The sequence below is a fragment of the Trachemys scripta genome, chromosome 1 (genome assembly GCF_013100865.1).
Source record: "Trachemys scripta elegans isolate TJP31775 chromosome 1, CAS_Tse_1.0, whole genome shotgun sequence".
NCBI lineage: Eukaryota > Metazoa > Chordata > Testudines > Emydidae > Trachemys > Trachemys scripta.
In genome coordinates, this window is record NC_048298.1 from 122,658,312 (window position 1) to 122,674,189 (window position 15,878).

The window sequence follows — 15,878 nt, forward strand, 5'->3', positions numbered from 1 at the left end:
TGTTCTGAGAGGTTTTCTGGAGAGCCTGCAGCTTTACTGGATTTTAAATTCTTAAATACATCTTCAACTTCCTCTGCAGAAATTTGCCTATCAAAAGCTACCATGTCATCCTCTGCGCGATGAGGTAGTTTTGCATTGCTCATATCTATTTATAAATTGAGGAGCTTGAAATATTTGCTAACTTTTTCCATACTTTATACAATTCAGAACTTCCAAGAGCTTTTTAGTGCCAGTTACTAAGTCTCCCCTTTTATTTCTAATTAGAGGGATGGCTGACTTAGCCTGTTTTTGTTTGTTTGAAGTTTCTGGCTAAGAGCCCTAATATTATTTTTAGCATCTAAGTGTTTGTGCCTTATCTCTTTGTAATAGGTTAAGACAATACAGTTAAGAGGGAAAATTATAGGATCTAAAAGTGTATTTGTCTATTTTCCAAAACAAAATTCATTAACCAAACTAATTTTTAAGGTATGATTCTTAATGAGACAGGATCCTTACAAATAATCACCTTTCCAGCAGCCCAGAGAACACTTACTTATGGACTCTAGGACTGGAAGGGATCTCGAGAGGTCATAGAGTCCAGTCCCCTGCCCTCATGGCAGGACCAAATACTGTCTAGACCATCCCTGATAGACATTTATCTAACCTACTCTTAAATATCCCCAGAGATGGAGATTCCACAACCTCCCTAGGCAGTTTATTCCAATGTTTAACTACCCTAACAATTAGGAATTTTTTCCTAATGTCCAACCTAAACCTCCCTTGCTGCAGTTTAAGCCCATTGCTGCTGCTTCTATCCTTAGAGGCTAAGATGAACAAGTTTTCTCCCTCCTCCTTATGGCACCCTTTTAGATACCTGAAAACTGCTATCATGTCCCCTCTGTCTTCTCTTTTTCAAACTAAACAAACCCAATTCTTTCAGCCTTCCTTCATAAGTCATGTTCTCTAGACCTTTAATCATTCTTGTTGCTCTTCTCTGGACCTTCTCCAATTTCTCCACATCTTTCTTGAAATGTGGTGCCCAGAAGTGGACACAATACTCCAGCTGAAGCCTAACCAGCGCAGAGTAGATCGGAAGAATGACTTCTTATGTCTTGCTCACAACACACCTGTTAATGCATCCCAGAATCATGTTTGCTTTTTTTGCAACAGCATCACACTCTTGACTCATATTTAGCTTGTGGTCCACTATAACCCCTAGGTCCCTTTCTGCCGTACTCCTTCCTAGACAGTCTCTTCCCATTCTGTATGTGTGAAACTGATTGTTCCTCCTAAGAGGAGCACTTAGCATTTGTCTTTATTAAACTTCATCCTGTTTACCTCAGACCATTTCTCCAATTTGTCCAGATCATTTTGAATTATGACCCTGTCCTCCAAAGCAGTTGCAATCCCTCCCAGTTTGGTATCAGCTGCAACCTTAATAAGCGTACTTTCTATGCCAATATCTAAGTCATTGATGAAGATATTGAACAGAGCCAGTCCCAAAACAGACCCCTATGGAACCCCACTCATTATACCTTTCTAGCAGGATTGGGAATCATTAATAACAACTCTCTGAGTACGGTTATCCAGCCAGTTATGCACCCACCTTACAGTAGCCCCATCTAAGTTGTATTTGCCTAGTTTATCAATAAGAATATCATGTGAGACTGTATCAAATGCCTTACTAAAGTCTAGGTATACCACATCTACTGCTTCTCCCTTATCCATGAGACTCGTTATCCTATCAAAGAAAGCTATCAGATTGGTTTGACATGATTTGTTCTTTACAAATCCATGCTGGCTATTCCCTATCACCTTCCAAGTGTTTGCAGATGATTTCCTTAATTACATGCTCCATTATCTTCCCTGGCATGGAAGTTAAACTAACTGGTCTGTAGTTTCCTGGGTGGTTTTTGTAGATGGTCACTATATTTGCCCTTTTCCAGTCTTCTGGAATCTCTCCCGTCTCCCATGATTTCCCAAATATAATAATTAGAGGCTCAGATACCTCCTCTGTTAGCTCCTTGAGTATTCTAGGATGCATTTCATCAGGCCCTGGTGACTTGCAGGCATCTAACTTTTCTAAGAGATTTTTATCTTCTCTTCTAAACCTACCCCCTTCCAATTAGCATTCACTGTTAAGCATTCCTTCAGACTTCTCGGTGAAGACCGAATAGGGTGACCAGATCACTGACGGGAAATATCGGGGGGGGGGGGGGGGGGGAAGGGGGGATAGGGGGGGGGGGGGGGGGTGGAGCAAAAAAAAAAATTAAAATAAAATAAAGCTGTTTTGCAGGTGCTGCCCCTCCCCCCCCCCAGGGCACATGCGGTATGTCCCGCTGCCCCACGGGGAAGGAGCCGCTGGAGCGAGAGGCCCGGGGCTCCGGACCCCGGCGGGGCAGAGCAACTCAGGGCCGCGCGAGTTGGCACGTAAAGTTTATCAGGTCGGGGGACCCTGGCCGGCTCCTTGCCCTGCCCTGTAGGGGGGTAGCGTCCCCACCCCATGCCAGCATGTCTTGCCGGCCGCCGCAGGCCAGCTAAGGAACCGAGTCCCCCCTCCCCCCAGCTCCTCAGCTGAGCGGCATTCCTCCTCCCTCCCAGGCTTGCTGCTGTAATGGCGGGGCAAGCCTGGAGGGAGGAGGTGGTGGCCAGCTTCCAGTTCCTGCAGCTTGTGAGTACAGGCACCAGGTGGGCAAGGGGGCTGCTCCCCCAGGATGGTGACGGGGGGCTCAGTTGAGGATCCAGGACGAGGGGGGAGAGGGCGACTCAGCTCCTTACCTGGCCTGTGGCGGCCGGTATGACATGCTGGCGCGGGGTCGGGGAGCCGGCCGGGGTCCCGTCCAAGCTGCTAAACTTTACATGGCCACTGGTGCAGCCCCGAGCTGCTCTCCCCCACCACTGCTGGGGTCCGGGGCCCCCCCTCTACCTCCTGGGGGAGCAGCCCCCCGGCCAGCCCCCCTTGCTCGCCCAGTGCCCCTACTCACCAGCTCCAGGAACTGGAAGCCGGCCACCACCCCCTCCCTCCAGGCTTGCCCCGCCATTACAGCAGCAAGCCTAGAAGGGAGGGGGAGTGCCACATGCATGGGGAAGAGGCGGGGCCAGGGCAGGGATTTGGGGAGGGAGCCAATGGGGGATGGAGGGGGCGGAGTCGGGGGGGGCAAGAGCCCTTCTGGGAGGGCAAAATTGCTTGTTTGTCCAGTGTCCCGACCGCACATCAGTCGGGACGCGGGACAAACAAGCAAATATCGGGACAGTCCCGATAAAATCGGGACGTCTGGTCACCCTAAAACCGAAACAAAGAAGTCATTAAGCATCTCTGCCATTTCCAAGTTTCCTGTTACTGTTTCTCCCTCCTCACTGAGAAAGGGCTTACTCTGTCTTTGGTCTTCCTCTTGCTTCTAATGTATTGATTAAAAAGTTGTCTTGTTTCCCTTTATTCCGGTAGCTAGTTTGAGCTCATTTTGTGCCTTTGCCTTTCTAATCTTGCCCCTGCATTCCTGTGTTGTTTGCCTATGTTCATCCTTTGTAATTTGTCCTAGCTTCCTTTTTTTATATGACTCCTTTTTGTTTTTTAGATCATGCAAGATCTCATGGTTAAGCCAAGGTTTGCCACATTTTCTATTTTTCCTACCCAGTGGAGTAGCTTGCTTTTGGGCCCTTAATAGTGTCCCTTTGAAAAACTGCCAATTCTCCTCAGTCATTTTTCCCCTCAGTCTTGATTCCCATGGGATCTTAGCTATCAGCTCTCTGAGCATACCAAAATCCACCTTCCTGAAATCCATTGTCTCTATTTTGCTGTACTCCCTTCTACCCTTCTTTAGAATTGTGAACTCTATGATTTCATGATCACTTTCACCCAAGCTGCCTTCCACTTTCAAATTCTCAACGAGTTCCTCCCTATTTGTTAAAATCAAATCTAGAACAGCTTCCCCGCAGTAGCTTTTTCAACCTTCTGAAATAAAAAGTTGTCCGCAATGCAGTCCAAGAATTTATTGGATAGTCTGTGCCCCGCTGTGTTATTTTCCCAACATTATATCTGGAGTCCCCCATCACCACCAGATCTTGGGCTTTGGATGATTTTGTTAGTTGTTTAAAAAAAACCTCATCCACCTCTTCCACCTGGTTAGGTGGCCTGTAGTAGACCCCTAGCATTACATCACCCTTGTTTTTTACCCCTTTTAGCCTAACCCAGAGACTCTCAACACTTCCATCTCCTATGTCCATCTCCACCTCAGTCCAAGTGTGTACATTTTTAATATACAAGGCAACACTGCCTCCCTTTTTCCCCTATCTGCTTCCTGAGCAAGCTGTACCCATCCACACCAATATTCCAATCATGTGTATTATCCCACCAAGTTTCAGTGATGCCAACAATGTCACAGTTGTACTTATTTATTAGCACTTCCGGTTCTTCCTGCTTATTACCCATACTTCTCGCATTTCTATATAGGCATTTAAGATCCTGAGTTGATCTTGCCTCCCAGTTTTGCCCTGACCTTCCTTTCTCTCTGCCATTATAGCCCACGCTCCCTCCTATTTCTGACCCATCTCCCAGGTCTCCATGTTCTCCACTTACCTGTGGGCTTTGCTCACCTGTCCCCATCAAACCTAGTTTAAAGCCCTCCTCACTAGGTTAGCCAGTCTGTGTCCAAATAGGGTCTTTTCCCCTCCTCGAAAGGTGAATGCCATCTCTGCCTAGCAGTCCTTCCTGTAATAGCATCCCATGGTCGAGGAAGCCAAAGCCCTCCTGGTGACACCATCTTCGCAGCCAGGCATTCACCTCCACGATGCACCTGTCTCTGCCTGGGCCCCTACCATTAACAGGAAGGATGGAAGAGAATACCACCTGTGTTCCAAACTCCTTCACCTGTACTCCCAGAGCCTTGTAGTCAGTCTGGATCCACTCAGTGTCCCACCTCACAGTATCATTTGTGCCCACATGGATGAGTAGCATGGGGTAGTAGTCAGGGGGCTGGATAATCCTCGACAATGCCTCTGTAACATCTCAGATATGGGCCCCCGGCAGGCAGCATACCTCCCGAGATGAATTGTCAGGCAACAGATGGGCGCCTCCGTCCCCCTCAGAAGAGAGTCTCCGACCACCACTACCTTACATTTCCTATTCACAGTGGTGGCAGCAGACCTCCCAGCCTTACAGGTACAAGGCTTCTCCTCCTCTGCTGTAGGGGGTGATGCCTTCCTTTTCCTTTTTATATTCAGACAGTTGTTAAAGAAATAGTTCTATGCTTTGACAAATCCCACTGTTGCTGGTTTTGAACACACAGGAGCTGCTAATACTAAATGAGCATTGAGAGAACCCAAATTCTATAGCAATACTTCCCTGCTCATGATTAAGTTGGGAGTAGATTCCCTCCCACATCTAAATTTCACAAAAACAACAAGTAGTCCAGTAGCACCTTAAAGACTAACATTTATTTGGGCATAAGCTTTTGTGGGTAAAAAAAAACCACTTCTTCAGATGCAAATTTCACAGTAAGTCATTAGTGCTCTGTTAACCATTTCTAGCTAAGGGGTGTTTGCTGCCTTACTGAGGCAGATGCTTTGTTGCCAGATATGGCTGTATGGGACCAGGGATATGGTCTGAGCAGTCCTGCAGGCAAGACTTGTCCTCATCTTTTTGTTTACCTTACCGAAGGCTTATCCACGCTTATTAACTGGGGCAGAGCTACTACCGGATTTTCTCTTCATGTCAGGGTCACAGAGAAGAATCAGGCCCAGAATCTTCCTAGTTTTCTCTCCCCTACGTCTCTTCAAACCTTCCCGCACAACTTTTTACCTGGTATGTTCTAGGAAGCACAAACAGTGGAACAAGTGACAATACAGCTGTCAAAATGTGGGGGTTCCCCTGCCTTGGATTCTTAGTGCAAACAGTCTTCATCCACACCAAGGGCAAGTTCAACAGCATGTGCTTTATTTACAATGTGCTTCATAAACAGTTGTTCCCCTACAACCTAAGGCTCCCCCCACCCCGACTTTACCTACTACCCAGATGCAGAGCAGGACTGACGAGAGAGCTCTCACCTCTGAAATCTTGGGCATCTCTGGTGCATCCTTCCAGGGCACTCCCCCTCCTCTCTTCTCGCCACCTCCCATGTCTTTCTGCCTCCCTTTTCAACTATTTGCAGCTGATTAGATGAATCACCCAGTAGTAAAACTATTACCTCAGCAATGTACCCTGGTGGGGACACTTCCAAAGTGCACTGAGTGGTGTTAGCCTTGGGCTACTCACACTGTCACAACAGGCTTTGCTTTCACATACTAAGAGTGTCACAACTGCCAATTAGGGGTATTTATCGGCCCAGAGTAACCGTTCCCACAAAATAGTCTACATTTCTCCTGAAAGACTCTCTGAATCTGTGCCGTGAGTTACCACTTTGTTTATATCACTGAATAGAAAGATAATTCAAGGGAATCAAACTATGAAGAGGAAGCAAGAAACTTATGAATCATACAATATAAAAACATATATGGAGCATCTCTGCAAATTACAAGAGTTGGCCAAATAACTTTGGTTAGGGCAGTGTGTTTTTTCACCCCCACCCCCACCCCGCCGGGGTAGACCCCCATTGGAAATCTCAGACTTAGTCTGCACCTCCCCCCAGGGGTCCATGGACCACAGTTTGAAAACCGTTGGCTTAAGTTGAACTAATTCTTTCCCAACACAGGGAATCTTTGTTGCACAAGACTTATTGCTACATTGTTTTAACAATGCTGTTTCTTTTGGTATAAGCCAGAGGTCACTTCTGGCCACTGATGCTACTGGTTGACAGCATCAGACAAGTCATATGTCAGTTGCTCAATAGCCTTCATAAGCAGCTAGTCCTGCTTGATAACTTGAAGCTACAGATTTCGTAATACTCCCTCCCCCAAGATAAAGGTAATAAATCCAAAAAAAGAAACATTCAAGTAAATGTATATTCCTTGTAAGAATCTACTTTCTAGGCTGTGAGCAGCCAAGTGGGAAAGCCCAGGACGTGGCAGGCTTCATTTGAATTCGGTATGGACCCAATGGTCCAATGTGATGAGAGGAGGCAGGGAAGGGTTTTTTTTTTTCTTTTAAATCCATTTGGATGCTGAGGCCTGCACAGAATACATCTACCCTTCTTATTAAACGGTATACACCCCTGGGAGCATATAGTACCTGGGTTCTGTGCTCTGCAGTGACTGACCAGTGGCTTCTGAACAGTTTGAGGCTTTATAGGTCAAACCCTATACCTTAAACAGTTTTGGACTTCCCGACTTGGAAGGCTGCCTCGTTCCTCATGTCACACTGCAGTCAGCAGAAGCACCTGAGCTGGAATCTCCTTGTTTCAAAAGATTGGGGCTATTTCAGTGCCAAAGGCATAAAAGCCCTGTTGGTAACCCCCAGCTATTGACCATTGAGGGCTGTTGCAAAAACTAGTTCTTTGCTAGGGCTTTTAGGGAGGATTGCATTTCTCTTGGCTGTTTTGCATTGTTGGCTGGAAAACTTATTTCCATTGCTTGGTTTGTAGTCTTATGCTGATGGTAGGCTAGCCTTGGGATGGATTGTTTTTAAATAATTCGTTAGGGGCCTTATGAGTGGGGACAAGTGTGTAGGTTCTACACTCTTCGCCCTCCTCCCGATCATTCCACAGAAAGAATAAGTTCTTCCAGGAGAGTCAGAACACTACGTTTCTGACCATGTGTGATCCTTTTCCATGTTTTGCAAAAAAAGCCACTGTTCTCGCCAAACTTCACTTGGGATTATTACCTAAAGTGTGCTTTTTTCCTTCACCCCTCACCCCCAATTTTCAATTTGAATAATGGATCACCATTCTCCATTTCTTCTCAAGCTTTTAGGTATTGCTGTGCATGTATGCTACAGTACATACTGGCTGGAGGGACTGCATTGGGGTGTGCCTTGTCTCTTCAAAATTCTGATTCTTCAACATGGGGAAGCTACCACGTTTTTTAAAAAAATGCATGGTGCTTAAAAAAAAGTGCTTAAAATCTAACTCAAGGTACTTTAAAATGATGCTCAGAGATAAAATTTAAATGAGGGGTAAAGACCGAACCCTGCATTCCTTATCCCAACAAAGATGACACTGAACTCCATGCCAATTTTGTCTAAATAAGGACATAAGAATCAATGTCTCTAGCTTCTTGCTGGACTAATTTCAAACAGACAATTAATATCTTTTACATTGATTCAGATTAACAACAAACCAAGGGATCATTTCATGTTAACAATGCCTCACCATGTTGAGACTTTCAAAGTACCTGAACTTGTCAGGAAAGAAAAAATTCCAGCTAGTCATGTCTCAATATTCCATTCTATTTAACCTTTCCAATAGATAAATACATAAATGAGTTATGTAGCCATTAAGTCAGAGAATTACAAGGAAAACACAATTTTAAAAGATACTATATTTTTTTACTATTATATTTAATTGAAAATATGAAAAACTTTTAAAAAATGTGTTGCATTTTCCCCTCCCTTCTCCCCCTAAATACTAAAGTGATCACACAAGGAGCCAGTGTTAGTCACACAAGATGAATCTCTTTTACTCAAGGTCAAATGAAAGTAAACAGTCAATGGGATACTCATCTTCAGATAATTGCCTATTTGGTGGACCGTCGTACATGTTTCACATTATCATCCCAACCAATTTCTAATTTGCTGCTTAATATAAAGACTTGTAATGTTCTGGAAATATAAATTCATACTACCCTCAAACATATAGGATACAATACAAAGAAAATACGGTTAACAAAACATATGGTCATTGAAGAGGTCTTTGTTTATTGGGTGCAGGGTTCAACATTTTCTTCATGTTGCAGTAAGTAACATTAGTCTTATTTTTGGTGCACAAAGGTGTTCTCACCGCTCTTTGTTCAAGGGGCTCCGCTGCAGTGCTAGCATGATTTTCAGTTGATCATCTGTCACTCAATGCTGATGATCAATGAGGCAAAAAAACCATGCAACAAGTGTTAATTGGTTAAAATTAGTCTGAGAATATATTTATATATGTACATAGAGAATGTTGAACACTGTAACCTGCTTCCAGTCTCACATTATCCCAGCCAAGCGTCTGTACAGTTACATTCTGATGTAAAATACTGTTTTTTCATTTAAGGTTTGGTGTACAGGCAACTTATTCATTTAGCCGTTTCTCTACATGGGTTCTAGTCTACTTACTTTCAACACACACGATTTCTACACAGTTTGGTTCAGTCACATTTAATAATACAAAGTGGGGTAGCACCAGATAACTCTGGGCTGTGATTGCAGAGAACCCAATTCTCAATGCTTTTGAGTCACAACTCTGTGGAGGCCATGAGGACCATTTGTTATAAGGTGGGTCCATAGGAAATAGCCAGCCCTGCCAAGTACAGTTAAACTCACCATTTCTGGCAGCTGTCCCTGTAGCACTAGTAGAATTCTCACAAGTACCTTTGTTCCATGCGTTTAGGAACTTTGAAGTCCCATTGACTGTTGCTGGGACTTAAGCACTTTGGAAAGTTTTACCCTACATCTATTTTTATCAGGAAGATTTTAGACTTGAAAAAGTAGGTGACAAAACAAACTCAGCTGGAAAGCAAAATATTACAGTGACTGGCTGAAAGCAATGTCAAAGGGGATTTATAAGCACTTGCACGTGTGGACATAAGGCTGTAGCTACTTGGATCCAGTTGTGGCCTTAGAAGTTTCAGAACTGAATGCTGATACAAGAAGATATTTTGGAAATTTAATGCGTTATCTCCCCTTGCAAGTCAAACTAAATTTATCCCTCTTTTTAGAAAAGCCCATCACATCCTTTCTGCAAATGGAGGGCTGTGGATAATAGCATGATTCAGGTCACATCACACTTCAACCTATGCAAAATTTGAGAGGCTCCCCTACTTTCGTTTCAAAGCCAGGTTTGCAATGGTGAGCAAGGTGACCCGACTTATGGTTCTGAACAGGGACTATGCAAACCCAGGTTGGTTTATGTGGCTTTGCCTCAGTCAAGCTTTGCCTCAAGGTTGAGTAAATCCAATGAGAAGAAAGTGAACCCATTCTCAGAGTTTAGATGAGCCAAGCCTGCTCAATCTTATACATTTCTAATAATGGCTTCTATCAATGATGTGACATATGCAAGAGATTGGACAGACTTGGAAGACATCCTGTGGTGGCTGGGGGGAATTGCAACGACTTTGAATGGAATTTTACATACACTGTGGTCTTTAAGGCACATCACCGCCCTGCTAATACAATATAATTGATCACGGAGAATGTCTTTAATGTTACCATTTCAAGGTGTAATAAGCTCTTGTTAAGTTTTCCAACCTAAACAGATTTCTTACACGCTTGTATTTGACGTCTGTCTCTATATTTATCTGGAGGATGATGGATATGGCAAATTTCAGTTCTCCAGAGGTGGTGGTTGTGCAGCACAATGGAAAAAAGCTATCAGACCAAACAAGAATAACCAATTGATTAACAGACTGACCTGAGCAGCAAAGCTTTCCAGGCTCAGGTTAACCATGGTGCTTTCTCATACTAAAAGAACTTCCATTCTAGTTGTCAAGCTTCAGTACATGATTAAAATTACTGCTGCTTCAATAGTCAAAACAGTAACTGGGCAAACAAAACCCTGTTTACTCTTATTTGTCGTCTATATGGTACTTATGGAGCTCAACAACACTTCAGAACATTCCTTGGTAGTTTTTTATTCCAGTGGTGCCTCAGCTCCATTGATTTAATGCTTTGGAGCTACAGGATGGAAAAATTCCAAATAAAAAGATCAGGGGCTCCCACCTCACATTCTCTTATGTAGTGTAGTGCAATAATATGCTAAAGGTCCACTATGAAAGTGCAGAGTAAGAGCATTTTAAGAGACTCAAGGTCCAAATAATATGCCAGCCTCACTTAAGCCAACCTCCTGCTAACGTCACTGGGACTCCCGCCTGCGAGGACTGTAGGTTTTGATTCTTAGGGTTTAATCAAAAACCAGCCCAAATCCTCCTACTCTGGAGTATTAGGTTTCATTAAAAATATTTAAGCTTTTCACTTGACAGAAAACAACTGACTAGAGCTGTACAGAGAGTTCTACTTCAGATTTTTAGAAGGGCTATTTTAGAGTCTGGTACATCTAGCAATTTCCTCAGAGCACTAATGACATTCAAAACACATGGATTTGTATTTCTTGTGGTTGTCCAAGCTGGTGAATTTACAGCCCATTTCGGCTAGTCAAAAAGGTGACTCTTCATTCAGAGTGCCTGTGGCAGATCTGTTAACACAGTATAAAATATACCAAAATGACTGGCTGACTTTCTTAGCCCTTTAAAAACTAGACATTAGCAAAACTCCAGTCCAGATACAATACAGCAAGACAGCATGTCTTGCATAAGGCTATAGAATTTGTACTGCTTGATCCTAGAATTGTCCATACATTCCTGATTAGTTTAGTATCATGCCGTGTTTGCCATTTATCCTGAAAATATACACAGCATGAACTGTTTGGGTCTCCAGCCCATGAGAATTTAGGCTATTTAATCCTACCATATTGACGTCAGCCTGGGGACGGAAGGGCGGGGAAGAACATGGCTGGAGACAGAACAGTACTCAGACACCTAAGTCACATTTCCAAATGGGTAAATTTTCCTATTCATAATATTTACTAATCTCAGAGTATTTGGTTCAAATGTTCCAATTGCCTCTAGAAGTACAAATGTTCTCTCTCTTCTCCCTCCCCACTGCAATAAACAGTTAAAGGAAAACTGCATCAATTTGCTTAGCCCAGCAGTACGAAAGTGCAGAATTAGGGCATTTTAAGAGGTTCAAGACAAAGATTGGAGGTTGCTCTCTTGCCAAAAGTGATTTAATTCTTGACACAGGGATGGGAGGAACAATGTTTAAGACAGTCTCTAACCTGCAATAATATTGGTTAGCACTAACAAAATAAACTCTACTGGTTAATGAGTTACTTAAAGCTGAAATAGTTTGACTAAAGTGAATGGGAAATTGGCCTACAGTCTCTTGTAGAGTGTTCACATTGCCAGTGTTAGAAATACCATCACTTTGCATTAAGTTGACTTCTTCCAGCCTTAGGCTCCAATAATGCATATTCTAATTTAGGTTTAAAGTGTAACTATAAACAGACTGACAAGTACTTCTTACCAGATGGAGCCATCATGCTGGGTAAGCAATAAAGATACAGTCTACCTTTAAGCTGTAGTGGAACCGTTTCCATGGATTCTGGGCAGAAATGAAGCTGAAAAGCTTTATTTGAAAGTCGCCTGATGCTACTGAGAGAATAACAACAAAGCAGTTTGGGAAAAGGTCAAGGGGAAAACCAAAGATTTAGGCTTTAAGCACATGCCATGCTGGTAACCGCAGTGCCAGCATGGAGCATAGGGTGGTTATATTCTGAGGGCTTGTTTATACATGCAGACAAGCCCTGAAAAGTAACTAAGAATGGCATCTGCGCTCTCAACTGATCTCTTTCCTGTGTGTATTTTAGAGTCTGCTAGTTACTGCATTGGCTCTGCAGTGCTAAGAAAGGGAACTATACTATATTCTGGCTCCCCCATCAGAATTGTTAACTGAATTCTGGTTGCAGAGTATTTACCAATTGAACTTTCAGATTCCCAGAGAAGTTTACAGGGCTGTTATTTAGAAAAACATGCATTACTGCTAAACACAGCACACAACTACAAGCCTCCCACAAGGTCATTTCAGTTACTTTTCAGAGAAGAACTATACTTTAAAGAAAACCCTTTGTGCCTCAGTACAGTGAATCGTCACAGAAACTAAAACATAGAATCCAGGGAAATTGCTGAGTCAGTCAAAAGCTTCTGGGAGGAGAACTCGTTACGCTGCAGTCCTGCGAGTGCAGAAGGATAATAATAATCTGAAGGTGTTTTGTATTGGAGTCTAGTTATGCTCTCCCATTGCTCTATACATTAAGACTTGGGTTTACTCCTACATCATAGCAGCAGCAGTACTGGAACTGGACTACAGATTTTCTAGAGCAGCATTTTCTTCCCCTCTTATGTTGGCTCTTTCCCTTAGACCATTCTAGAGCAGGAAGTCTTCACTGTTCTTTGGTAAATGGGGAAACGGTCATCACGGAATAAAGCTGTTTTAGGAATTCAGGAACGACACACCAACAGAAATAGAGCATTGAAAGGATTATTTTAGCTCCATCCTGACCAACTGCACATACCACAACGGCAACACACCTTGGTTGCATCTCTTTCCTTACCCCTTCTGACTAGTAAAATATTCTGTTGTCCCTTGCATCCCAAAACACATGCACACAAAGCCATTATAACAAGGAGGGCATGGACAAGAGTCTATGAACAAAGTTCATTGGTACATCATTATGAAATCCTAAAGTTGTTTCTCTCAACGAAAATAAAGTTCAACACATTCTGTACATGTTGGTTTCTCAGTTATAAAGTAAACATGGTAACAAATTGTTCATAAAGCATTGATTTTGTTTTTAAACACAGCCCCTTCTGGTTTTGTTTTTGAAAGTCCTCTAGTCAGAACACTATAAAGAGATGTATTACTATTGTGTGCAGACGGTGTATGACAGCAGAGGAAGGAAAAGAGAGGCACTTTGATTGGCTGGTATTCTTAACTTCCCTTTTTTTCTGTGTAGGTTTATGTTCCTGACACTAGATGGTAGCGTTGTCACAGAAAACCATCATGGATAGGCACTTGGCAGCAAAATTCCAAGGCAGTGCCCAGCGCTCTGCTATGTCATCAGAATTGGTTTCTGCCGCACTTCCAGAATATCTAAACAGACAAGGGAAGACAAGTTACAGTCCATATTGAGAATATCTGGCAAAAGTTATAATTGTTAAACAGCAAGTCAGAGGAACCAGTGATCTAATCATGGATTGCATGTTAGTCAAATTGTTTTCACACTAATTCAGAAGGGGATTAAAAAGCAGAACTGTCACATCATATACCACCAAATTCATATTAATTTCTTGTTCTGCATTGTAACAGTGTAGTGGTAAACAAGAGCTATGTGCCATCAGAGAGAGATGACAACTGATCCAATGTATAGTTTTTATAGTGGTATGGGGTCCTTTGACAGGAAAGGTGCAGTTGTACGGGGATCCTTTCAGATAACATTGTTAGACAGTGGAATAGTCTTCCAAGGGAACTGGTGGGAACCCCATCACTAAGAAATTACTAAGAAAAAAACAAGCTTTTGCTGCCACTGAGAAATGCACCCAAATTCTGTTCTTACAGACCAACGGAGCATCCGGTTTTCTTGAAGCCTCAGAGATAGGTGACCAGATAGCAACTGTGGAAAAAATGGGACAGGGGTGGAGGGTATAGACACCTATATAAGAAAAGGTCCCAAGAACCGGGACTGTCACTATAAAAACGGGACATCTGATCACCCTACTCAGAGACAAACATTGACTGCTGGCCTTGGTTACAGACTACACAAGACCTAAGGGATTTTGGAACATTTTTGCTGTGTTCTAATTCAGCAAAACATTAATTTGGAAGAGCGCTTTTGAGAGTCAGGCCTCATTTTCAATATGGGCATTGAAAGGCAGACACTTAAATCTGTATTTAGGTGCCTAAATGGGCACTTGAGATATTTAATAACATTTAGAAATTGGGCTGCCAGTCTCTCCTTAATAAGGCAACAGAAAAAGAGTAAGGATTAATATTTAGTATAAAAGAGGGTTGATTTATATTTCATAATTAGGAGGCAGATCAAATAAGTTCACACAAAGTTGCAAAAATCAGGTATTAGTACGGATTCGAGATTCTCACTGGCTCCCACTCATACTTGTAAACAATGAAACCAGGTACATCTTTCTATCCAGTTTTCCCCTCTGATCACTGTAGCTGTGATTATAGTCACTTGTTCTGGGAATTATCTGCAAAGACAGCTAAACATCCTCCCCACAACGAGCTATCCCACATGGCAGATTCATCAGTGCTGAAATGCTGACCACCAGCAGATATATATAGATATAGAATCTGTTCAGCTGTGGGTTGGATGTAGACACTGATTCTTGTAAGCCTGCCTTTTAAACATTTTCCTATGTAGAGCCTCAGAAGGGTGTGCAAGCTATCAGCAAATATTTGAGGATGGAGGCATTTATGCCAACCTATAAACAAGTATTAAATGCCAGAAAAAAAACATACACTTTCTTCTTATTCCAAAATGCCTATAGTAGGAGAGATGGGTCTTGGTGAAAGTTCCAGTTATGCAGCAGAAACATATTCTCAACAACCTAGAGGTGATTTTATAATACAAATAAATAGTTATTCATTAAGATAAATCTGTATCTATGGTTACCCATTTTCCTCAAATATTCTTCAGAGTCTACTTTTATTTATGCAGGGCCAATTCTTACTATAAGAATGGAACTTAAATGTGTAGTTTTATTCTGAATTACACTGATCACTGTATTCAATGAAAGGGCAAAATGCTATCCATATATATCTCTTTGCTATCTTCAGCATTTGCCACTGCCTCAGTTTCACAGTCTGTAAAAGGGGGATAATACTGATGCATCTTTGTAAAGTGCTTTGAGATCCCTGGATAAAAACTAGCATATAGTTGCAAGCTATTATTATAATAGGATAGTGCAACTGGAGGCATGATAGACACGTCAGTTCTCTCTTTCAGCATTAGTTGGATATGTAATAAAAGCTCCCCTATTACAAGTCCACCCCCTCTTCAAGCAACCTCACAGGAAGACCCTGACAAATACATAATGTTTATAATGTTCCTTGAATTGCAATAAATTTGGGGTTTTACTGGAACTGCAAGAAGTGATTTCATTAGGTGAAAGCTCTGCACACAGACAAACCAATCTAGTACCTATCACCTCATGTGTCCCAGGTGAGCTCAACTGCTGGACTGGGAGCACAAAGAGAGAGATGA

At 42.6% G+C, this 15,878-nt stretch overlaps 1 protein-coding gene across 2 annotated transcripts in view; it reads right to left on the bottom strand.

The window, feature by feature from the left end:
- Positions 1–8,501: 8,501 nt before the first annotated feature.
- Positions 8,502–15,878, bottom strand: part of KIAA0930 (KIAA0930 ortholog) — a 145,668-nt gene continuing 138,291 nt past the window's right edge. For both annotated transcript variants that reach the window (XM_034783969.1, XM_034783959.1), the window contains exon 10: positions 8,502–13,750. In XM_034783969.1, coding sequence (XP_034639860.1) covers positions 13,710–13,750 — 41 coding nt within the window. In that variant the 3' untranslated portion in view covers positions 8,502–13,709. The remainder of the gene's footprint in view (positions 13,751–15,878) is intronic.